We start from the raw sequence: 24,241 nt of genomic DNA, 5'->3' as shown, positions 1-24,241 counted from the left end.
AGGAAGACTTCCGGAAACTTTCCCTCCTCCCGTCTGTTCCCAGCCCTTGCGCAGTAGGTGAACAGGAATCCAGCGCAGAGACTTACGCATGCGTATTGCTAAGATTGTAACCCAAAATCGCGTTAAAAAGAAAGCATCTGCCGGTCTTTGGCCGAGCAAATCCTTTTGCCACTGGAGGGCGCCTCTACCTCTGATAGGGAAAGGAAAGGCAAAAATATAAATAAAGGGGCGGTAGGAAGCTGTGCTAGATGGTTATTTTCTGTGCTCCAGATTCAAGACCAACATGAATATCAGGGTTATGCCTGCTCGGGCCTCCAGACCCAAAATATTATTTACTACATGGACACACTGAGACCCTTGGGGCTTAAAATGTTTCTAAGCACCATTAAGACATAAAAGCAGCTTGGTGAGATGATTTTGCGGCTCAGAACACGTGCTCTTTCAGAGGACCTGTGTTCCATCCCTGACACCCATAGGGATCCAACGCCCTCTTCTGCACGAGGCACGCGCATAGTACACTGACATACATGCAGGAAAACACTTAAGTCTTTTTTTTTTTTTTTTTTTTAAGATGGAAAAGAAACCCTGTTGTAGATAAAAACTCCACGAATCCTCTTTATTTTGGCAAGAAGAGAAAACGTCCTTCTGCCAGGGACCATGGGAAAGTCCCTGGCGTGCAGATAGGGACGGACAAAGCACGAGTCCGAGGTCACAAACCCCAGGGAGGGTTTCAAAGTAGAGACCAGCTTCACAATATCCGTCCCCGAATAGTGGCTCGAGAGTCGCAGGGTCCTGGAGAGTCACGGGCGGGGTCCAGGCGGTCGTCACGGGTGATCCGGAGTCCAGCAGCGTCAGAGGTCTCGGAGGGGGTCAGGGGGGCGGAGATCACGGAACAGCGGGAGTCCAGATTCCGGAGCCGTTCGGGGCAGGGGCTGAGGGAGGGGACGCGGAGAGCGGCTCCCGCGGGACCGTTTGGCACAAAAAGGAAAGGGGCGGGACACAGTGCACCCTACTTGGGCGCGGGCATGGGGAGGGGCAGGAGGTGCCTGGCATGGCCGAGCCCTTGGGCCGGGAAAGAGAGGGGGGTTCCGGAGCCCAGCAGGGGCCCGGTGCGCCGCCCGTAGGGCAGAGGTGGGGTAGGGATGCTCAGACCGGGGGTGCTGGGCCCCCGGCTGTGTGCATGCTGAAGTATTCGGTGAAGCCGGTGTGCGGCGCCGCCGTCTGGGGCACCAGCGGCTGGTAGGACGGCGTCAGGCCATCCCAGCCCGAGTCGACCGCCTTAGGGAACCGAGCGGGAGGGGGCGGGGAGGCTGCGCCCGGCTCGGCCATGGTCACCACGCGGCCCCTCGGGGCCGCCGCCGCCGCCACCGCTGTCTCCTCCACCTGCTTCCCGGCCTGGGATGGGGGGTCAGGATCAGAGGCCGCCCGGAACCCTCGGGGGAAGCAAATGCGGCCCCGAAGGCCCGTCCCCCTCCCCCAAGAGGACTCCCACCACCCCAAACGTGGACGCACGTGTCAGTCAGGGAAGGAGTGGGTGGCTGGGCGCCTGGGTAAGGGGGCCAGGTACTCAAGGGGTGGTGTCGGGGTGCGCCGGGCAAACTCCGGAGGCGGTGGGGGAGATGGGGACCAGCCTCGGAAGGCAGGCGGCGGGGGCACGGCGCGGGGAGTCCTCGGGGGCGTGCGCAACAGCGCGAGGACCCAGTCGGGCAGGGTGGGCGCGGGCGCCGGGGGACGGTCGAGGCGGGGCGTTGGCGCGCGGGGAGTGCGGAAGACCAGGGGTGGGCTCAGGCGCCAAGGCGCAGGGGGCGGCGGCGGGGCGGGGAGCGGGGTCAGATACTCCAGGGGCGGCGCCAGCAGCTCCTCGGGCGGCGAGGCTGCGGAGCTTACGGAGGAGGTGGGCGGGGGGATGGAGAAGAGCTCCGTGAAGTTGGGCACCGAGTCGCTGATGAACGTCACGTTTCCATAGACGTGCTGCGGGAAGGCCTTATCTGCAGATTGGCTCCCTCCAGGCCCAGGGACCCCAGCGGAGGCAATCTGAGACGTTCGCACGTGGTACGGGAAGTTCTTGTTGGCCGCCGATGGGCGGGTCATGATCTGAAAGAAAGAAGTCAGACTCAGGTCTGTCCCAATGATTCCCTCCACTTGACCTCTCTACCGTCCCTGTGAACCATTCAGACTGCCTTAGACACCAGGAGTGGGGTGTGTCCCTCAATACACCTAATTACCGTGCCCTGACTACTGGATCATAACTGACTGGTTAAGGACAGTGTCCTGTGCTGTCCACTATGATAGCCACTAGCTACATATGGCTTAAATTCAGTCAAAATTTAAAGTTGTTTTTCAGATACACTACCTTACTTAAATTCAAGTGTTCTTAAGGCACCTTATTGGAGAGCACAGATTAAAGATTTTTTTTTTCCCAACTGCTCTTTCTTTTTTTGTTTTGGTTTTGAGAGGGTCTGGAGCAGTCCAAGCTGGCCTCAAACTCGCCATGTAGCTAAAGATGACCTTGAACTCTTGACCCCCTCCCGAGCTCCTGAGTTCTCCCCTTCTACCCTCCTAGTGCTGGACTACAGACGTTCAGCATTGTGCCCAACCTTAGAATGTGTCCATAAGCACAGATGGTTCCGTTAAACATCAGTTCATAGGCTGTTTAGAATGTCGACTCCTTAAAGACAGGACTCTTTTTCCTCTTCTGAAACAGTCTATGTAGCATCCACCTGCCTCAGCCACCAAGTGCTTAAATTATAAGCATTTACCACCAGAGTTAGCTTAGAACTTGGACTTTTTGGTTTTCATTTGTTTTGTTTTGTTTTTGAGACAGGGTTTCTCTATGTTACCTTGGCTGTCCTGGACTCACTTTGTAGAACCAGGCTGGCCTCGAACTCACAGCAATCTGCCTGCCTCTGCCTCCCGAGTGCTGGGGTTAAAGGCAACCACCTGGCTCTATTTTTGTTTTTCAAGGCAGGGTTTCTCTGTGTAGCCCTGGCTGTCCTGGAACCTGCTCTGTAGACCAGGCTGGCCTCCAACTCAGAGATCCTCCTGAGACTAAATGCCACCACTGCCCAGCAGAACTTGACTTTTATTCCCTGTTAAATCTAGAACAGTGCCTGCATCTCTACAAACCCTGGTGGAAAATTTCCAGAACACTGGTGATGTTTCTGGATGCCACTGGGCCGCCATGCTCCGGAAGCTCGGTGCAAACCCGCTCAGGTCGTCCTGGATGCAGCGAGCAGTGCGGAGCTGGAACAGCTCAGAGCTGGCTGGCAGTGAACTAACAGCAAGGGCACTTGTCTCAAATTCTGAGCGGGTGTCGCTGCCGCTCTTGGCTCCCTCACCAAGTATGGGATCTGGGGCACGTTGATTAAACAACCTGAGCCTCACCAGCCAAAAAGGATTACGGTGCCTATCTGGAAAGATGAGAGGGCAGAGAAGAAGGCCATTGGTGCAGAGCCGCGGCTTGGGGGGCTCTCCGTGTTTTCTTTCTAACCCTTTCCGACTTCCTGCTGAGCTTCAAGATCTACCACCTAAGGAAGGTGGAGTCTACAGTTACCCTAGGTCTTAAGGAGAGGATGGCAGACCTGGTCCCTTCCCTGGGGGACACATTGTAGGTTCCCAGGGGTAAGGCTAAAACCTTCAGTGATACCTATTTCTTTGTTGTTCTTTTCCTTTGAGACAAGGTCTCAGGTAGCCCCGGCAGACTACAGAATTTTTATATTTTTCTGTATAGTTTTTATATTTCTGGGGAAGGATGACTTGAACTCTGATCATCCTCCTCCCACCTACCAAGATTACAGGCATGTGCTATCACAGCAAATGTAACAATATCTATTTCTCTTTGGGCGCCATCCCCCGTGTGAGCCCCGACTATCTGCCAGAGGAGAACAGGGTTCTAAGTGTATGTGTCGCCACCCAAGGCCACGGAATCCCGGCGATCGCCTCCCTCTCGGGACCTCAGGTTCTGTTCTCTCTATACTATGTACAATGACTGCTGCTCTGTCTGGCAATTGAGCAAGAAAGACAAAAGAAAAAACAATATGGATATTTCTGGCAAGAATCAGGCTAGAAGCTAGGCGTGGTGGTGCACGCCTTTAATCCCAGCACTAGGGAGGCAGAGGCAAATGGATCTCTCTGAGTTCGAGGCCAACCTGGTTTACAAAGTGAGTCCAGGGCAGCCAAGGCTACACAGAGAAACCCTGTCTCAAAAACCAAAAACAAAACAAAACAAAACAAAAAAAGAATCAGGCTAGAGCCTGGCGTACTGGTAAATCCCAGGACTCAGGAGGGCAACGCAGAAGGACTGCTGTGCTGTCAAGGGCAGCCAGGGCTATATAGCAAGAATCTGTCTCAAGAAGGAAAGGGTGTCAGGTGGTGGTATGTTGTGGCACACGCCTTTAATCCCAGCACTCAGGAGGCAGAGTGGATCTCCAAGTTCAAAGCCAGCTTAATCTACAGAGTGAGTTCTAGGACAGCCAGGGCCACACAGAGAAACCCTGTCTTTAAAAAACAAAACAAAACAAAAACAAAAAGGGGGGGGAGGAATAGGGGGAATGGGGAGGAAATAGAGAGCCGCAGCAGGCTGGTTGGAGACAGGTGCCCAGGGGGTAGCTGATAGATGCATGGATGAATGCTATAAGCCAGGTGTGACAATGCACGCCCATGACCCCAAATACAGTACTCCAAAGGCCAAGGCAGGAGAATCATGGCAAATTTGAGGCCAGCCTGAGCAACATAGTGAGACTGTCTTTTTTTTTTTTTTTTTTTTTTTTTTTTTTAATCTCCAGCTGGGCGTTGTGGCACACAACTTTGATCCCAGCACTCAGTAGGCAGAAGGAGGCAAATCTCTGTGAGTTCTAGGCCAGCCTGCTCTATATAGCAAATTCCAGGTCAGCCAGGGCTACATAGTGTGCACCTGTCTCACCTGTCTCAAAAAAGAGCACACACACACAGAGGCAGACACACACACAGGTAAGTGTGTGTACATGAGAACTGTCACCAAGAAAAAAAGATAAAGAGTGGCAACCAGGTCCAATAATACCAACCAAAAACAAAACTGACAGATGAAGCCAAGATCTCATGTCTTGGTCTGGTGTAAACACTACTAAAATCTAGGCTCCCAGAGCCCCAACCTGTCCCGTCTAACTTTCGCTTGAACAATGGCCCATGATGGGAGAACAAGTACAGGAGAAAAGGGGTGAGGGTGGGGAGACTGAGGGCTGTGGGTGGTGGCACAGACAGACATGTTGAAGCCTGGGGGCACAGAGTCAAGAACAGAAAAGGAGTGTGAGGACAAAGAAAGAGGGCTTGTGTGAGGAGGCCAGGACACAGGTAAGAGAAGTGACAGAGGAGGGAGTGCTGGGGGACAGGGTGGAGTACCCAGCAGGCCTGCAGACAGTGCCTTCCAGTGTCACAAGTTGAAAGCCAGACTGGACTGTAGAGCAAACCCATTTCAAAAAATAAAAATAAGGGAGTGATGGGTCAAGAGTTCTAAACAGGACAGGACATTCAGGCACTTGTTGGGTAGGAGCCTCACACAATCCTCCGGCACTCGGTCCCCACCCCACTTGGATGGCTACTCTCACCAGGTCCCCGCCCCACTTCGATGGCCACTCTCATCAGACTTGGTCTCCACCCCACTTGGATGGCTACTCTCACCAGGTCCCCACCCCACTTCGATGGCCACTCTCACCAGACTCAGTCCCCACCCCACTCGCGTGGCAACTCTCACCAGACTCCGTCCCCACCCCGCTGCGATGGCCACTCTCACCAGGTCCCCGCCCCACCCGAATGGCCACTCACCCTAGCCTCAGCCCCCCGCCCCGCTCTCACCAGGAACACGCCGTGGGCGTACAGGTGGATCCCCAGCTGGATGCCGTTGACGATCTTCTCTCGCGCCCACTTCGGGATCCCAAAATTGGCGATCAGAGCCATGACAGGAACAGCGAAGAACCTGCAGGGGAGGTTCGCAGTGGGTGCTACCTGTGCCCTCCACCCGGTCCCATGCCCCCCACCTCCCTGCCATCACTCACAAGACCCAAACTGGAGAATGGCCACGGTGGCCTTCGAGAGCCAGGTGTTGAAAAAGTCCAGGAAGTGCTCTGGCCTGAGAAACTCCAGTTGCCAAAGACTAGGCCGAATGTGACGCAGCTCTATGCCACCCCAACCCTGGCGACTGACGGGACCCCAAGAGACACCCCGTGCTTGAGTTAACGAATGACAAATTACAATTAAGGACTCCATGTTTCCACAACGTTTTACATGCATGAACCTCATTTAACTCTCACAGTGAGTCCAGGAAACAAAATAATGTTTCCATTTCCAATAACAGATGAGAAAGCAAAAGGCTTGTCTGAAACCGTCTAGTCTGGAAGCTTCGGAGCTGGGACCTGCACCCGACCCTCTAGCTTGCACTCTGCCTACTTTAAGGGACACTGTTGACCAATAACAACTGGTGTTTTGTCTTCGTTTTTTTGGTTGGTTGGTTAAGGTTTTGTATTTTGTTTTAAAAGATTCCTTTTTTTTTTTTTTTTTTTTTAATCACTATGCATGTGTGTGTCTCCTCCTTCCAAATCCTGGCATTACTGGGACTCACTAGCGCGCCTGGCTATTGACTGAGCTTTTATTGAACATTTACTGTGTGTGACAGACACTAAACCTTCGTCTTGTATCCTTTCTCTGTGTAGCCTTGGCTGTTCTGGAACTCACTCTATAGACCAGGCTGGCCTGGAACTCACATAGATCCACCTGCCTCTGCCTCCTGAGTGCTGGGATTAAAGGCGTGCGCCACCATGCCAGGCTGACTTTTTTTTTTTTTTCTTTCCCATTTTACTTTGGGAGAGTAACTTTTTTTTCTAGATTGTAAAGCTAGAAAGTAGCAGAGTTCAGGCAACAGCCTCTTGTCTTGAAAGCTTGTCTTCATCCCTGTGAATGGCCTAGGTTGGGAGGTGAGGCAGGCTGGGGCCCCACCGTGGCTCACCAGAGGGTGTAGGCAGCAAAGAAGGGCACGTAAAAGGGCTGCTTCTCCGGAAAGTGGCGAAGGGAGACCAGCACAGCGTAGCAGAACCACACGTAAGCTGCGACCTGCAGCCCGATGAGCCCGTAGCCAGCCGGAGACTCGTAGGTGTATAGTACCTGGCCTGGGTCAAAGAACTGGACCCACAAGACAGGGTTTGTCACAGCCCCTGGCCTCTGACCCCGGGGTCAGCTAGGGACGGGGCTAGAATTGTACATAGGTATATAAGGAGCCTATGGCAACTACCGTATGCTCACCATGGGACCCTGTGTGACTTAGTCCATCCACACACGGACACACACTATTACCCCATGCAGGTGATGCAAATCCCCTAATGAGTCCTTATGACAGCTAAGATTCCCCCTAACTTTTCACAAGAAGAAACAAGCCCAGGGGAGGGGTGGGAATCACTAACTAGGAAGTGGGGGAGCCTTAATAGAACTAGGTCTGTGACTCTTCACATGGAACTTTAATCTGATAGACAGTGAGAGACGAGGAGGAGGAGGAGGAGGAGGAGGAGGAGGAGGAGGAAGAGGAGGAGGAGGAGGAAGAGGAGGAGGAGGAGGAGGAAGAGGAAGAGGAGGAGGAAGAGGAGGAGGAGGAGGAGGAGGAGGAGGAGGAGGGAGGAGGAGGAGGAGGAGGAGGAGGAAAGCTACTCAGAAATGGTGAAGAAAGAGGAATCGCTGAAAGACAGATGGGAAGGTGGAAACTCAGAGTGGGAGAGAGCATCCTCGGCGGGGAGGGGCAGCAGGCAGGGCAGAAAGGGGGGGGGTCTGGCGGGAGCCTTGGGGACTCACTTCTGCCTCGTAGACGAGCAGCACCACGTGGGTGAGGGTGTACAGGGTCATGTACACCGACAACTTCACGGAGCCCGAGTGGCTGATGCGGCCTCTGGCAAGCAGGCCGGTAGGGGAGACAGCAGGGTGGATGCTGTCAGGGTGGAGGGAGCTGCCACACCCCCCCACCTCCCACTGCCCCGCCCTACACCCCAGCCCAGCCACCCAGTGAGCAGCCCCTGCCCGGGCACCGTGTCACCGTGAATCCCTTCCCCAGCAGGATGAGTGTGAGCAGGAAGATGAGGAAGCTGCAGGAGAAGAGAAGCTTGCCTGGGAAGGGAAGGAAAGCTGGCTCAGGCACGGGCTCGCTCGGAGAGATCCCCAGAGCCATGTTGAGGTGTCTGCCCTCCCTCCGCGGCTCCAGGGTACCCTCACCCAAGATCTTCACGCTGCTGTTGCCGATGCCGTCTGTGGCGTACTGGCCCCAGTAGATGCAGAAAAACAGGAGGCTCAGGACTGGGAAGGACAAAAACCAGCTTTGGGACATCACTGTCCTCTAGCGCTATGATCCTAATGTCTGACCCTCCGCTGCCCCCGCCAGAAGCCCAGAATATCTGTTAGGACACCCTGCCTCAGCCTCTCCTCCCTCAGACCCAGGGGTCTGGACCCCAAGGCTGTCTTTTCAGAGACCCCAAAATCTGAGCTACCCAAAGCCTCACCCTCCACTCCTGCGGCAGCCATGAACATTTTATATGTTGTGTGGAGTAACTGTCGGCCTTTCAGCAAATCTAAGATGGAAACAGGGAAACGCTGTACGCAGGCTGGGGTCAGGGAGGCTCTCCCACTTCCACCCCTTCCAGCACATGTGCCGTACTCACAACCAAAGTAACAAGAGAGGATGAAGATGAGGGTGAAGATGAGGAGAAAGGTCACATCTGTCTCGAGGATCCCTGGGACAGGGAGGGGTGGGGGAAGGCTTTTTGAGTGGCTTATCTCTGCCTGCTCCGGGCTTCCATCCTGGCCTGCTCCTCCGATATCTGCTCACCAAATTCATCAGCTGAGAAGTGCCGCGTCCAGAAGGACTTGCCGTTGGTGAGGACCATCTCGTACTCCAGCTGCAGTCCATCTCCCTGTAGGGAGCGGGGAGGCCTAAGGGGGACTCTGCGCAGGTAGGAGAAGTGGACAGGAAGAGAAAACGGAGGAAAGCCAGGTGGCTGCCCCAGCCCCTTACCCCACACTTGCTGAGTGCGATATACCACCATCTTTCACGCACAGAGCGGAAGCTGCGGCCACTGGAGCAGCTCAGGTAGCGGGTTCCATCCTCTGACACCACCTGGGGAGGAGCCAGAAGCCTGAAGCCTTGTCCTTGGTGCCACCAGGCCCTAGCCCTTTAGCACCTGCGCACTGCCTCGCACCTGACAGCCTGACCAGGCATATTGGGTGGTGAGATTGATGACCTGGTTGTTCTCCGGCCTGATGACCGACTCCTTGGCCAAGCAGTCCTAGGGCAAAGCAGGGGACATGGTCACCCTCTGAATGGCTGTGGCCTCCTGCCCCTCCAAACCACCCCCCTCAACCCACACATACTCTCTCTTCACAGCCCTCACCTTGTCCCTGGCCTTGTACACAGCTGGCCACTGGGACGGGTCATCAAAATAGAGGAGGATGTTCTGACAACACTTGGCCTGAAGAAGCAGAGACCAGGTGGTTGGGGGTGTGTACGGAAGCTGGACAGATGTTGCCTTGGAGGGCCAAGGTAGTGTCCAGCTTCGGCCAGGAGAGTGGCTAGGGGGACTCACCTCGGGGTATCGGAATCGGAAGTCTAGTCGGCCATAATCCGAGAGGAAACAAAATCTTGTCAGGAACACCCAGTCCTGGCAAAGGGGACCCAGTGAGATCTGAGTCCTTCAGGAACTCAGCTTGACCGTACCCACAGACCCTCAACTTTTCCTCCCTACCAGAGGCTGCTTGGCTTCCCAAATACCACAAGGCGACTAAGTCACCCCCAGAATTCTTTCCAGATCCTTTTGCTGTGTGTCCAAATTCCTGCTGCCCTGGTTTCCTCCCTCAGATGTCCCTCAAGTTTCCTTCCCTCCTCCTCCCCATCTTCCAGACACACTGAAAAAGACCATGGATGGCCAGGTGCACATCCCCACCACCATCTGTGCTGGACTCTCAGCTGCATTCCCCCAGACACACACACCACAACACACACACACACACACCACACCACACCAGCCCCAAGGCAGTCCCACAAGCCATGCCATCCTGGAGAACCTTCGAAACCTTGCTGATGGTCCCGAGCAGGCCAGGCGACCTCCCCTTGGTAGAGTGAGGGCTGCTGTCCCTTCAGCACCACCATGGTGCGGCTATGTTCCCTGTAACTCAGACTCTCCTTACCGATGACCCTCCCCACCCAGTATGACCTCGACAACCACAATGCAACCCCCAACCTGCAGCCTCCGCCCTGGTCCGGCCCCCCAGCACCCAGGCCCCGGCCCGGGAGGGACGCAGGGGGCGGGGCGGTATCCTCCCCTCTTGGGTCCCGCGGGGCCGGGAGTGCTAGGAGAAGAAGGCTCGGGGTGCTCACCTCCTTGGAGCTAAGGTTGCCCCGCACGTACTTGGCCCGGGCGCGGGGGGACAGTGGCAGCAGCAGGAGCAGCAGTGGCGGCAGCAGACGGCGCAGCGCGGGCGCGCGCGAGGGCTCCATTCCTCCCGCTCTGGCCTCGGCTCGGCGCCGGCTCTCCCGCTCCGGCCCGGTGACGGAGGCGAGAGCGCGCGGACTAGCCAGCGCGCGCCCCCGATTAAAGGGGCCGCCGGACGCAGCGGTCTCCGCCCCCTCCTCCAGGATGGACCAAACAGGCTCCTACCCCTCCCATCCTCTTGTTGCCGCACCCTAGCTCAGCTCTTCTACAGGAGTCTAAAAGATACTTCAAGATGCGTGTGTTCTAAACTCACATTGCCACAAGCAAGGGCCCTCTTCGGATGCCCACATCCCAGACAACTGAGCACGGTCCGGACCACCCCCACCCCAATTTAGACCCCAATTATTCTATTATACCCAGTCCCTAGACTCAACAAACCCTGTCAAGTGTCCATAGGCACACTGAGGAGGGCGAGGCACTGTCCTGGGTCACACGCAATACACACACATTACCATGTGTGTACCCTCTAACAAAACAGTCGTTCCTGGCGGCTCGCCCCACACCTAGGGTGTGAACCCCAGCTGCTTCAGACAGAGGCATGAGATGTTAAGAAGCTAGCACTCCAGCTGCCAGGGCGAAAATCCTGGTTTTGCCGTTTCGTCACCAGACAGAAGACCTGGGCCAAGTCATTGGGCCCCTTATCTCCTAGCGTAGTCCCGCCCCCTCCCACTGGCTGCTAGGAATGCTAATTGAGAGCCCTGGGGAGACCTTCCAACACCAGGGTCCAACTTTATTTTTCTTCTCTGACTCCAACAAACATTCCTAGCTTCGGTCTTTCTCCCTCCATTGCTGCTCAAAATGCCATTTAAAACGCTTTCTGGCCAGGCCTGGTGGCGCCGGCCTTTAATCCCAGCACTCAGGGAGGCAGAGGCAGGTGGATCTCTGAGTTAGAGGCCAGCCTAGTCTACAGAGTGAGTCCAGGACAACCAAAGCTACACAGAGAATCCCCCGTCCCAAAAAAATCAAAAAGCCAAAAACCAATTAAAAAAAAAAAAAAAAAAGCTTTCTGACCAGACATGGTGTCACACACCTTTAACCCCTGCACTAGGAGGTGGGGGGTGGGGCAGAGGCAGGCACTTCTCTGTGAGTTCAAGGCCAAACTGGTCTATGCTTTGAATTCCAGGCCAGCCAGGGCCACATGGTGAGAATCTGTTTTGTTTTTATTTTTCAAGACAGGGTTTCTCTGTGTAGCCTTGGCTGTCCTGGACTCACTTTTTAGACCAGGCTAGCCTCAAACTCAGAGAGATCTGCCTGCCTCTACCTCCCAAGTGCTGGGATTAATGGTGTGCAGCCACCACACCCGGTGAGAATCTGTTTTTAAGAGAAAAAATACAAACAACAAACAAAAGGCTCAGTGGAAGTATGTTTGCTTAGCATGTGCAAGGTCCTGATTTACTTTTCCAAAAAGGCAAATAAATAAAATTCCTGGGGTGAGACACAGCACAAGCAATTAATCCCAGTACTTGGGAGACAGAGACAGATGGATTGCCCCAAATTCTAAGCCAGTCTACCAGTCTGGTCTGCACAGCAAGTTTCAGGTCAGCCAGGACTACCATAGGGATACTGTCTCAAAAACAAACCAACAAACAATCATACAAACTGAGAAAGAAAAATAAGTGCATGGGAAAACTCTGAGTGCAAAGTCTTTACCATGTGACCAAGAGGGATGATTAAATGTTTACTGCGTGTGTGTGTGTGTGTGTGTGTGTGTGTGTGTGTGTGTGTGTGTGTGCCTGCGCGCGCGCGCCAGAGAGTTATTACATTTTATTTTGTTGGGGTTTATTGGCCTCATACAGTCTAGGCCCAAACAAAGGATGACTGTAAACTCTTCATCCTCTTTTCCCCACCATCCCAAGCACTGAGAGGCATGCGCCGCCTCCTGCTGGCCTGTCAGGCTCCAGGGAGGTAGCAGGTGATATGACACTCCATCTCGGCCTTAGGATTCAGAGTGAAAGAAAGCTGCTCCCACTCAGGAGGCAGAGGCAGGTGGATCTCTGAGTTAGAGGCAGGCCTGTTCTACAGAGCAAGTTCTAGGACTGCCAGGGCTACACAGAGAAACCCTGTCTCAAAAAAAACCCAAACAACAGAAGAAGAGAGAGGAGGAGGAGGAAGAGGAAGAAGAAGAAGAAGAAGAAGAAGAAGAAGAAGAAGAAGAAGAAGAAGAAGAAAGAAGAAGAAGAAGAAGAGAAAGAAGAAAACCAAGCCAGACAGTGGTGGCGTTCATCTTTAATCCCAGTACTTAGGAGGCAGAAGAAGGCAAGTCTCTGAGTTTGAGGCCAGCCTGGTCTACAGACGGAGTTCCAAGACATCCAGGGCTACATAGAGAAACCCTCTCTTGAAAAAGTAAAACAAATAAATAGAAAGAAAAATAAAGCTGCTCTCCAGAGACAGCCACTCATTGAAAATCAAGAGGGGGCTGGAGAGATGGCTCAAAAGTCAAGAGCACTGTCTGCTCTTCCAGAGGTCCTGAGTTCAATTCCCAGCAACCACATGGTGGCTCACAACTATCTATAATGCGATCTGGTGCCCTCTTCCAGAGGGCAGGCACATGTGCAGGCAGAACATTGTATACATGATAAATAAATAAATAGTTTAAAAAAGTTTTAGAAGGAAAAAAAGCAAGGGGACCAAGATGTTTTATTGAGGTAACTGCGAGTGTGGGCTACCTGCCCCCCCAGCCCTAACCTGTAAGTCTCCTCAGTATAGTCTCATTGGGGGGAAGGACCAAGCCTCTGGACTGCTCTGAGTCACCACCCAGGAGAGACTGGGTAGTGGGCCAGGAGGGTTGGGGCTCCAGTCCAAGGCAGATGTTCGGGGCAGCAAGGGTGACGGTGGCTGAGGGAGGGGCTGAGGTGGGCAGACATCCCAGGGCAGGGGCTGGGGTGGGGTGGCTATGAGCCAGATGCTCTTCAGCATATCGAAAGCTGTTGGGGGACCCCAAGCTGCTCCAGATGGTGAAGACACCGAGGACAAGAACGGCAGCTGGCGATCTGTAAGTGGCACTTGGCTGGCCTTGTGTGTAGGGGTGCTGCTGCGAGTGTGAGTTAGGGCAACGTGGTGCCCCTTTGGTGCCTGTGGAGTCCTTTGCCTCCCTTCCCTTGGCGCATGCTCAGGAGCGCTGACACAGGAAGGCGCTGTCCTTCGTCTCTCAGGGGCCCTCGGTTTGGTCTCTGGCATGGAGGGAAGAACGTGGAAATCATTTGAACTCAACAGAGGAGTGACGGGAAGGGCAGGGGAGGGAAGAGATGAACTCACCGGGCAAGGGTGGTGGCTGGTGACCTTGGAGCACCAGGGCAAGGTCAGGCACACAGCCATGGCAGCCTTGCAAGGTTCTCAGGATGGTGTCTCTGGCCTCCTGCACTAGGTTCCTCCTGGGGAAGGCTGGTGGCAGGGCCACCTGGCACTTCAGTTCCTCCAGCAGCCGCCCCAACACCGGAAGCTCTGGGGAATTTGGCGGGCCTGGGCCTGAACCTTCTGGTAGCCAGTTCTCCTTGTCTCTGGACTGTATGGCTGGTTCTAGGATCCTGACTGGGCTGCAGGAGAGCGCGCTGGGCAGCAGAGGGGTACAGGGCTCCAAGGAGTCACCACTGAGCAGCCGGGCTACGTCCAGGGATTTCACCTCGTGGCTGAAGAGACCCCGGTGCTCCCGGCTCAGCCTGCCTTGAGTGATGACGACAAGCTTGCGGGCTGCAGACGCCACGGGATCCTGGAGGATCGCCCAAGGATCCTGACTGGACACCGGACGGTCCTGATGAGCTAATGGCCGGTGGCCGCTCACCAGGGCCTTGTTTCGCTCCCTCCTAGTCTTGCGACGGCGAACGCGAACAGGCTTCTCAGGCTGCTGGGAGGGTAGACGGACTGGTCCCCGGGGGTCCATGGTCTCCTAGGAGACAGAGTGGTCATCGGCGGCAAATAAACCGGGGACAGTAGCTAAGGGGGAAAGATGGTCAGGGAAGAGGAAGGATACTATTTAGAGAGATGAAAGAAGTAGACAGAGAGCCATCGGAAAAGGCCTGGCTACAGAAGGCGCCCAGCATGAGGTGCAGGGAGTGACACTTGATAGGAAAAGACCTCAGGAAATGGGGGCAAGATAACAGAGAATAAGAACACGGAAAAAGTGGTGAGGGGTGGTGGTGGCGGCGCACACCTTTAATCCCAGCGCTCAGGAGGCAGAGGCAGGCGGATCTGTGAGTTCGAGGCCAGCCTGGTCTACAAAGTGAGTCCAGGACAGCCAAGGCTAACACAGAGAAACCTTGTCTCAAAACCCAAAAAACAAACAAACAAACAAAAACCAGGTGTGGTGGCGCACACCTATAATCCCAGCACTTGGGAGGCAGAAGTAGGTGGATCTCTGAGTTCGAGGCCAGCTTGGTCTACAAAGTGAGCCCAAGACAGCCAGGGCTACACAGAGAAACCCTGCCTCAGGGGCAGGAGGCAGGGGGTGGGGGCAGTGGGGGGGAGCAGGGTGGGCAGGCCAGAAGAGATGGCTCAGTGGTTAAGAGCACTGACTGCTCTTCCAGAAGACCCAGATTCAATTCCCAGCACCCACATGGCAGCTCAAAACTGTCTATAACTCACATCTTCACACAGACAGACATGCAGACATCAGTACACATGAAAATAAAAATAACTAAAAAAAAAAAAAAAAAGAAGAAGAAAAGAGAGCTGGCTCAGCAGTTAAGGGCACTGATAAAGACCATCAAGCCCAGTGGAACTGGACCCAGGGAGGCCTGCACAAACTGCGTCACCAACCAAGGACACTGCCCGCAGAGAACCTAGACCCCTATTCAGATGTACCTGTTGGACAGACAGCTCATTTGCCACGTGGTGGGGCACGGGGGGAGGGGAGAACAGGGACTGCTTCTGACATGAACTCTGGTGTCCGAGATTTGATCACTGCCCCTTGGCAGAGAGACTCTGCGGGCACACAGAGGAAGGGGATGCAGGCTATCCTGAGGGGAGTTGATAGGCTGTGGTCAGATGGTGGGGGAGGAGGGCCGCCCTGTCAGAGGCCTAGGGGAGGGGAATAGGGCAGAAGAGGGAGGGAGGTTGGGAATGGGAAGATACAAGCAAGGGGATAACAATTGGGAAGATATGTGAATAAATTATAATTTTTTTTGTTTTTTTTTTGTTTTGTTTTTCGAGACAGGGTTTTCTCTGTGTAGCCTTGGCTGTCCTGGACTTGCTTTGTAGACCAGGCTGGGCTTGAACTCACAGCTATCCGCCTGCCTCTGCCTCCTGAGTGCTGGGATTAAAGGCGTGCGCCACCACGCCCGGCAATAATACATTTTTAAAAAGAAGGACCAAGCTCAGCTCCCAGCACCCATCTCATATGAGTCACACAGCTAACACTAGCTCCAGGGGATCTGGTGTCTTCTGGCTTTTATGGGCGTCTCTACTCACATCCACATACTCCCACACAGACACACAGACACACACACACACACACACACTATTTAAAATAAATCTTGGCTTGGTTAGGTTTGGGTTTTGGCTTTTCTTTCTCTCTCTTTTTTTTTTGTTTGTTTGTTTGTTTGTTTTTGAGACAGGGTTTCTCTGTGTAGCCTTGGCTGTCCTAGACTCAATTTGTAGACCAGGCTGGCCTCGAACTCACAGAGATCTGCCTGCCTCTACCTCCCTGAGTGCTGGGGTTACAGGCATGCGTGACCACGCCTGGGTCTAAAATGAACCTTAAAAAGAAAAAAGAAAAAAAAAAGTCTGGATCTTGCACACGTGAAGCCTTGAGCACTGAGAAAAATAAAAGCCAAGGATATATCGTTCAGTGATAGAGTACTTGTTAAACAATTTCATAAGACCTAAGCTCCTATGCTCAGTAGCCAGTGCATGTATTTTTATAGATATATATTAAGATCACTAAAAAGATGGACCAATCTCCCCTTTGGGAGACTGAGGCAGAAAGATCGTGAGTTTGAAGTCAGCTTAGACTATATTGCCAATACCGTATCTCAAAAAGAACAAAACCACAATAAATAAATAAATAAATAAATAAATAAATAAATAAATAAATAGATAGATAGTGCCGAGCAGTGGTGGCGCACGCCTTTAATCCCAGCACTCGGGAGGCAGAGGCAGGCGGATCTCTGAGTTCGAGGCCAGCCTGGTCTACAAAGTGAGTCCAGGACAGCCAAGGCCACACAGAGAAACCCTGTCTCAAAAAACCAAATAAATAAATGGAAGTTGGGGACAAGATTTTGAGCAGCTGGAGAGTTCTGAGGCACTAGGCTGAGATTTGGGACAGATGGGAAATACACGGCAGGGGAGAGGAAACCGCACCACGGTAGCAAAGGTCCGTAATCCCCAGAATTAGGGAAGCCGAGGTAAGAACATCAGGAGGAGCTCAGGGTCATCCTCGACTTCATAATGAGTCTGCAGCCAACCTGGGTCTTTAGGACCAGGTCTTTAAAAATTAAAAATAAAAGACGTTAGGTAGGTGAGAGGGCACCCAGAGAGGTCGAAGAGCTTGCTTCGGGAGGGACACAATTCACAAGAGCCCTAGGAGAGGGGGGCTGCTCCTGAGGGGAGGGGAGGGGGCAGGAGGGGAGGGGAGGGGAATGGACTGGAGGGGGCGGGAGGGGAGGGGAGAGAAGGGGAAGGAAGGGGAGAGGAGGGGAGGGGGCGGGAGTAGAGGGGAGGGGGCGGGATGGGAGGGGAGGGGAAAGACGGGGGGGGGGTAGCTCAGACAGTCGACGCAGGCCCAGGAGGCTGAAGAGGTGGGTAAGGTTGGGGGGGCCACAGTGGGGAAGGGGTGCCTCACCCTCTTCTCTCCTAACGGACCCCCCCGCCCTGGACTACACGTGGCTGTGGAGAGCAATGGCTTCTTTTCTGTAGAGATCCGGGCCTCGAAGCTGTTCGCTCTCTTCCGGGGAGGCGGGGGTGGGGGGCTTGAGCGCGTGTTGAGCCAGTAAGCATGCCTTGCGCGTGCGCGTGCGCGACCCTCGCTTCGGTCTTCCCTAGAGAAGCACGAGGCACCAAGAGTGACAGTTACAGCCCCGCCCAGTCTTGCTTATTGTCTCCTCCTCGTCCCGCTGGATTGGCTTGAAGGCTCTCTAGGCCCGCCCCCTTACTCAGTGCTGATTGGCTTAGGCTGCTGGAGGGACTGCGTGCCTGGCCCAAATGGAAGGTGCTAGGCGCTCCCAGTTCCCGCGCGGAGACCCACCTGAGCCGGCTCCATTTTTTGTTTGTAGGCTTTTCAAAACAAGGTTTCTCTGTGTAGCCTTGGCTATCCTGGACTCGCTTTGTAGACCAGGCTGGCCTCGAACTCACAGCGATCCGCCTGCCTCTGCCTCCCAAGTGCTGGGATTAAAGGCGTGCGCCACCACGCCTGGCCGAGCCAGCACTTTTGAGGTGTGTTTTGTTGTTGTTTTGTTCTGTTGGGTTTGGTTTTTTTTTTTTTTCCAGAGCTGAGGACGGGACCTAGGGCCTTGGCAGGCGCTCTACCACTGAGCTAAATCGCCAACCCCTTCAGCTGGTTTGTTTGTTTGTTTGTTTGTTTTTTGGTTTGGTTGGTTGGTTTTGTTGTGTTTTGTTTATTTTTTTGTTGTTGTTGGTTGGTTGGTGTTGTTGTTTTGTTTTGTTTTAGAAAACTTTGTAAAAAAAAAAAACTTTGTAATTGCCCAGAGCCTGTTTCCTAATGTGTGAAATCGGATGGTGGTCGTGCCTCCCCCATACAGTTCGCGGAAGGATGGAATGAACCCGCACGATTATGAATTAATGCTTGGGAGTTTTGTTTCGTTTTGTTTTTCGAGACAGGGTTTCTCTGTGTAGCCTTGGCTGTCCTGGACTCCCTTTGTAGACCAGGCTGGCCTCGAGGTAACAATGATCTGCCTGCCTCTGCCTCCTGAGTGTAGCTTGGGAATTTTAATTCTCCTCTTTACTTCAGAACTGTCTCTACCTCCAATTTATCCATCTACACATGTCCTCTCCCTCGTTTTTTAGTTCTTAGGGTTTTGTTGTTGTTTAGTTTGCTCAGTTGCCCAGGCTGGCTTCTGCCTCCCAACTCAACTAGTTTTTGGTTTGGTTTGGTTTGGTTTTTTGAGACAGGGTTTCTCTGTGTAGCCTTGGCCATCCTGGACTCACTTTGTAGACCAGGCTGGCCTCGAACTCACAGTGATCTGCCTGCCTCTGCCTCCCGAGTGCTGGGATTAAAGGCATGCGCCACTACGCCCGGAGAACTCAACTAGTTTTTAGGTTTGTTTGTTTAAATATAATCTTAGGTAGCTCAGGATAGCCTGAAACTCTATTCTCCTGCCTTTTCTTCTCAAGAGCCACAGACAGCCCTGGGACTTTCAAGTCAAACTAAACTACTCAGTCCAGATGTTAATAATGATATGACCTGTGTCCTTTTTTTCTGCTTCCCCAGCCCTTAGTAACTCTCAAATCTTGCCCATACACTGCTTCTGAAAAACAGCTGTGGGTCACAAGCTCATATGAGGTTCCGTAACAATGAAGAGGTGTCAGGAAAATTTTGGCAACGGTAAAGGTTTCTGAAAGTACAATAGAATCAAACATGTAGTTAGTCCTGCCTGTTCTGGAACTTGCTATGTAGACCAGGCTGGCCTTGAACTCACAGAACTCCTCCAGAGGGCTTGGATTAAAGGCCCTTGACACCACAAGCTTTGAGACGCAAAATGGGTGGGCACTGTTAGAAATACCCTAGAAGCTGCACACACGCCTTCAATCCCAGCACTTGGGAGGCAGAGGCAGGCGGAACACTGTGAGTTCAAGGCCAGCCTGGTCTACAGAGTGAGTCCGGGACAGCCAGGGCTACACAGAGAAACCCTGTTTCAAAAAAACAAAACAAAACAACAACAACAAAAAATACCTAAAACTTTTTCAGGCAAAAAGGGGGCTTAAGTAGAAAAAGTTTAAGAAGCCCTGTTCACCATGGTAGAGGCAGGATGCTGAGTTTAAAGTCATCCTCAGCCACATGAGGCCATTCCTCCAAAGAAACAAATTGAAAAGGCCTGTTTTAGAAAAACCCAAAGCTTCGGAGTCCTTGGCCTTTCCCAGTCATGTCAGGATCTGTCTCCTCAACACACGCAGATAGGCAGGATCTGACCCACTAATGCAATTCGTATTTCTTCATCAACAAAGCAAAGGCGCTTGCTCACTAAAGCCTTTATGGCAGGATGGAGGAAGTGGATTGAAAATGGATGTGCACACGTAAAGAAAACCTCACAATTTCAGTGTCAACCTAATCAGAAGGAACGGGGAGATTCAAAAGCCCAGCCTGTAGGCAGGGCAGCAAGAAAACAGCAAGGCCACGTAGGGGAGACTGAGACCCTGGGGATCTGAGAGACACTGGGGGTTGCGATTAGTTTAAACCAGGGAAAGAAGGAACCAGTTGGAAAATGGCCTTGGGTGCTGATACGGGTTTTGGGGTTGGTGGCACTTTGTATCTAGAGAGAAGAGCAGAGGCCACAGCCATGTCAGAAGATCTGCTGGAGGTATGCCAGGATGGGCCTGGGCTGGGCCCCGCAGCCATCTCCAATTTCTGTTTGGTTTTTTGTTTTGTTTTGTTTTCTTCTACACCTCTTCCACCTAGATCCTGTGGTGCCTCAGAGGCATAAAAGTCTGCATTTGAGATTTTATACCATTAAAAGACTAGTGTTGGGCCGGGCGTGGTAGCGCACTCCTTTAATCCCAGCACTCGAGGATAGCTGTGAGTTCAAGGCCAGCCTGGTCTACATAATGAGTTCCAGGACAGCCAGAGCTACTTAGTGCGACCCTGTCTCAAAAATAAACAGACAAACAAGCAAACAAAACCCTAGCGTTGGGCCTGCCACGTTGGTGCACACCTTTAACGCCAAGGAGTCAGGGGTAGGTGGATCTCCGTGACTACAACACCAGCCTGGTGTACAAAGCAAGTTCCAGGACACGTAGAGTTACACAGTGAAATCTCGTCTCAAAACACAAGAAAACAAAAAAGCTCTAAGTAGAGAAGGCCCCCTCAAAGCCACTCGGGTGCTGCCCTAGTGACCTCTATCTAGTCTCCTACTTAATTTCCTTTGCTTTCTCTTTTGGTTTTGTTTTTGGAGACAGGGTTTCTCTATGTAGCCCTCGCTGTCCTGGAACTCACTCTGTAGGTCAGGCAGGCCTCGACGTCGGAGATCCACCTGCCTCTGGCTCTCCAGTGTGCTGGGATTAAAGGTCTGAGCTACTACCACCCAGTTTGGCCAGCTTCCTTTGAAGCACCCCCAAACCAATAGGAAATGGGAGCGTCCCTTCCCAGGTGCTCTACGAACCACCCCCCTCCGCGGATCCAAGAATGAGCCCGTCCACTCCCTCTCCCACGTGAATGGGTTACACACACCCCCGGAGGTGGTCTCTTCCAGAGTTTTCTGGCCCTGCAGTAAATGATTGCCTCTCCCGAGGAAGGCTGCTAGGTTGTCCCTGCTCCCCGTCGGCTTTTCAGGTACCCTGCCCCTTCCCGTCAACTCTGGATTGTCTCTCCCTCGTCTCCCACCCCCCCGCCACGAGTGTCGCGTGGTCTCGCCTGCCCCTCCCTCCTGCGCTGGGCCGCTGTGGCCGCGAGGGGTCCCGGCGGGGAACGGCAGGCCAGCCCCACCGCGCGGCCTCCGTCGTGGGAGGGGAGCGAGGCTTCCTTCCTACGTGAGGGCTTCCGTTCTGCGAAAGGAGCCGGCGTCCGGCCTTGGCCTTCGCCCTGCGCGCGACTGAGCGCGGCGGGACGGTCCATTGTGTTGGCCCGAGAGGTAGGGGTGGGCGTGGCGGATCCACGTCCTCGCCGAGCCTTCCCGGGCGCACACCACTTTCGTCCCCAGGGACTGCAGTGCTGAGAATGAGCGGAGACGGGAACCCGGCCAGCATGCCCACCCCTGTGCAGGACGTGCAGGGCGACGGGCGCTGGATGTCTCTGGTCAGTGCCCCCCCCCCCGCGGTCCTCAGAGTTAGGGACGGGGGGGGCGGGGGAGGTGGTGGCGGCGGGTGCTTCTACAGAATCCCGGCTTCGTGGCATCCCTAGTGGGTTGGCAGGTTTGGGTTGTCCCCTTTGAGGAAGCAGGGGGGGCGGGGCCTGGAGCATGCGTGCCCTTGACTGTCTCTTGGCTTTCCCTGCAGCACCATCGATTCGTGGCGGACAGCAAAGACAAGGAACCCGAAGTCGTCTTCATCGGAGACTCCTTGGTCCAGCTAATGCACCAGTGTGAGGTGAGGGTCCACACCCTTCTTCCTTCCTCACGGCACTTCAGGCCCAGAACCCACGCCGGACAAGATAAGGGGGTACAGAAATGCCCGCGGTAGCAGGAATCTAAGAACCCCGTGTACATGCAACATTCCGCTGAGAATAAAGTGTATGCAGTGGGTTTGTCCGGTTGGGAGGCTTTTTACTGTTTAAAGTAGAGCAGAGCTTCTGTTGGCTTTACCCAAAGTTGTAATAGCTTTACAGAAAGTGGGAGGTCGATTGTGATGGTAGTCTACAAAGACTGTCAGTCATAAAAAGCTCTCCCAGAGAGAGGTTTAGCCAGAGTGGCATTTTTTTTTTTTCACCGTGAAGTTCATTAGCATTGCTGTTAGTTCCCGTTCAAGCAGACAGGATTTTCATAAGATGAGTCTTAACTTCTCTGGGATTCCCATGAAATGAAGTTCTCTCTACTGGGACTTGTTCACGGTGAGATTTAACCAGGTTTTGTCCATAAAGTAAGGCTCATCATAGTGGCATTTAGACGGAGGGCGGTGGCCAGTGCCTGCATCACTTCTTGCCCCCAGATCTGGCGGGAGCTCTTCTCTCCCCTGCATGCACTGAACTTTGGCATCGGTGGTGACAGCACACAGCACGTACTCTGGCGGCTCGCGAATGGGGAGCTGGATCACATCCGGCCCAAGGTAAGCAAGGCCTAGGGTGGTGGTTAACACTCTTTCTGTGGTGCACGCCTTTAATCCCAGCGCTCAGGAGGCAGAGGCAGGTGGATCTCTGTGAGTTGGAGGCCAGCCTGGTCTACAAAGTGAGTTCCAGGACAGCAAGAACCCTATCTCAAAAAATACCCCCCTCTCCCCCCCCTCTCAAAAAAAACACTCCTTTTGCCTGTTTGCTTACTGTTGCTTTGTGTCACTGTTTCTACAGATAGTGGTTGTCTGGGTGGGCACCAACAACCACAGCCATACAGCAGAGCAGGTGACGGGTGGCATCAAAGCCATTGTACAACTGGTGAATAAGCTGCAGCCTCAGGCACGGGTGGTTGTGCTGGTGAGAAGCTGGGAAGGCCAGGAAAGGGCGGGTGGCAGCCGCTCATAGTGGCAGCTGCTGGGGCTGGAGGGTCATAGAGATTGAGACCATTCTGGGAAACACAGCAAGACCCTGTCTTTATTTGTTTGTTTATTTTTTAAGACCGTGTCTTTAAAAAAAAAAAAAGCCAAAAGCAGTTGTGGCCCACACCTTTAATCTAGCACTTGGGAGGCAGAGGCAGGTCAATCTTTGTTTGAGGCCAACCTGGTCTAGAGTTCCAGGATAGCTAGGGCTACACAGAGAAACCCTGTGGGGACAGGAGGGTGCAGTATAGGACCCTCTAGAAATAGCTAGCTATACTTGGCACACAGTTCTGGGCAGTTTGGCACAGTGGTTTTCCAGAAAGTGTTTGGTAGATTTCCATGCAGTTTTGTTTTTCCAGACAGGGTTTCTCTGTGTATCCTTGGCTGTCCTAGAACTTACTCTGTAGACCACGTTGGCCGCGAACTCAGAGACCCACCTGCCTCTGCCTCTCAGAGTGCTGGGATTAAAGGCGTGTGCCACCACCGCCCAGCTGATTTCTACTCTCTTTACGAGCGGATGTGAGCTGGTTCTGGTGGTTGGTACTCCAGAGGCAGAGGCAGGCATATCTCTGTTAGAGGCCAGCCTGGTCTATGCAGTAAGGACAGCAGGCTACACTCCAAATGAGTGGCTGTGACTAAAGATGTGTTCTAGGACCACTTAGCCTGTTGCCCAGGAGAATGCTGGGTATTTTGAGCGTTGAAGATCTCAAAGTCCTGGAGAAAATTAAGCTTCATTATTTCTAGCCATTTCCACATCTGAAAGAGACCACTGACCTATTGGCAAAATGTTTTTTATGAGTGATCTCTGGACAGGTTGCTGTCGCCTGGCTTACTTCTGCCCTCCCTCACCCTTCCCGTCCCTAAACTATCTTACAGATGAGAATTTCCTGGTGGGTGGTAGACAGTTTGGGCCAGAGATGCTGATCTGACCACTTAACTGTTGGTGTGCCTCCTTAGGGCCTGCTTCCGAGGGGCCAGCACCCCAACCCACTTCGGGAGAAAAACCGGCAGGTAAACGAGCTGGTCCGGGCGGCGTTGGCTGGCTGCCCCCGAGCCCACTTCTTAGATGCGGACCCTGGCTTTGTACACTCTGACGGCACCATAAGCCACCATGACATGTACGATTACTTACACCTGAGCCGCCTGGGGTACACACCCGTCTGCCGCGCCCTGCACTCCTTGCTACTTCGTCTCCTGGCTCAGGACCAGGGCCAAGGCACCCCTCTGCCAGAGACCACACCCTAAGCATCCTTCCTTCCCATGACATTAAATTCTCCTCCTTCTGCCTCTTGTGTCTTGCTTTATAGCCAGGCTTGTCTGGGTACTTCCACCAGCTAAATCCTTGACCAGTGTTAGTTAGGCACCATGGTTGTTTGTGCCTGAGGCCACATTCAAGTTTTGTTTTTGTTTTTTCTTTTTTTTGGTTTTTCGAGACAGGGTTTCTCTGTGTAGCCTTGGCCATC

The 24,241-nt window shown here is 53.5% G+C and overlaps 3 protein-coding genes across 5 annotated transcripts; 1 reads left to right on the top strand and 2 right to left on the bottom strand.

Annotated features, from left to right (window-relative positions):
* Positions 1 to 850: 850 nt before the first annotated feature.
* Tmem145 (transmembrane protein 145) lies at positions 851 to 10,549 on the bottom strand. Of its 3 annotated transcripts, none has more exons than XM_051162622.1 (15): positions 10,379 to 10,541; positions 9,588 to 9,662; positions 9,396 to 9,473; positions 9,204 to 9,290; positions 9,020 to 9,121; positions 8,834 to 8,918; positions 8,667 to 8,738; positions 8,508 to 8,576; positions 8,224 to 8,304; positions 8,040 to 8,118; positions 7,810 to 7,903; positions 6,977 to 7,149; positions 5,830 to 5,950; positions 1,888 to 2,094; positions 851 to 1,395 (listed from the first exon to the last, which is right to left on the bottom strand). In XM_051162622.1, the coding sequence occupies exons 1-15, from the start codon at positions 10,496 to 10,498 to the stop codon at positions 1,147 to 1,149; spliced, it is 1,692 nt and encodes a 563-aa protein (XP_051018579.1). In that variant the 5' UTR covers positions 10,499 to 10,541; the 3' UTR covers positions 851 to 1,146. The 3 variants fall into 3 exon arrangements, with proteins under 3 accessions (XP_051018579.1, XP_051018580.1, XP_051018578.1); XM_051162623.1 differs by having other exon boundaries at positions 851 to 932; positions 9,062 to 9,121; positions 10,379 to 10,540; XM_051162621.1 differs by lacking the exon at positions 851 to 1,395 and having other exon boundaries at positions 1,482 to 2,094; positions 10,379 to 10,549.
* A 2,641-nt stretch (positions 10,550 to 13,190) lies between these two features.
* Prr19 (proline rich 19) lies at positions 13,191 to 14,370 on the bottom strand. The gene is made up of 2 exons (XM_051162610.1): positions 13,749 to 14,370; positions 13,191 to 13,663 (listed from the first exon to the last, which is right to left on the bottom strand). The coding sequence occupies exons 1-2, from the start codon at positions 14,368 to 14,370 to the stop codon at positions 13,191 to 13,193; spliced, it is 1,095 nt and encodes a 364-aa protein (XP_051018567.1).
* A 6,771-nt stretch (positions 14,371 to 21,141) lies between these two features.
* Pafah1b3 (platelet activating factor acetylhydrolase 1b catalytic subunit 3) lies at positions 21,142 to 24,084 on the top strand. Its single transcript, XM_051162614.1, has 5 exons — positions 21,142 to 21,390; positions 21,591 to 21,680; positions 22,239 to 22,355; positions 22,594 to 22,716; positions 23,736 to 24,084. Exons 1-5 carry the CDS (start codon positions 21,313 to 21,315, stop codon positions 24,021 to 24,023), a joined length of 696 nt encoding a protein of 231 aa, XP_051018571.1. The 5' UTR covers positions 21,142 to 21,312; the 3' UTR covers positions 24,024 to 24,084.
* The last annotated feature ends 157 nt before the right edge of the window (positions 24,085 to 24,241 follow it).

The sequence above is a fragment of the Acomys russatus genome, chromosome 19, assembly GCF_903995435.1.
Source record: "Acomys russatus chromosome 19, mAcoRus1.1, whole genome shotgun sequence".
Taxonomy (NCBI): Eukaryota; Metazoa; Chordata; class Mammalia; order Rodentia; family Muridae; genus Acomys; species Acomys russatus.
This window is presented reverse-complemented; position numbering and strand designations above follow the sequence as displayed.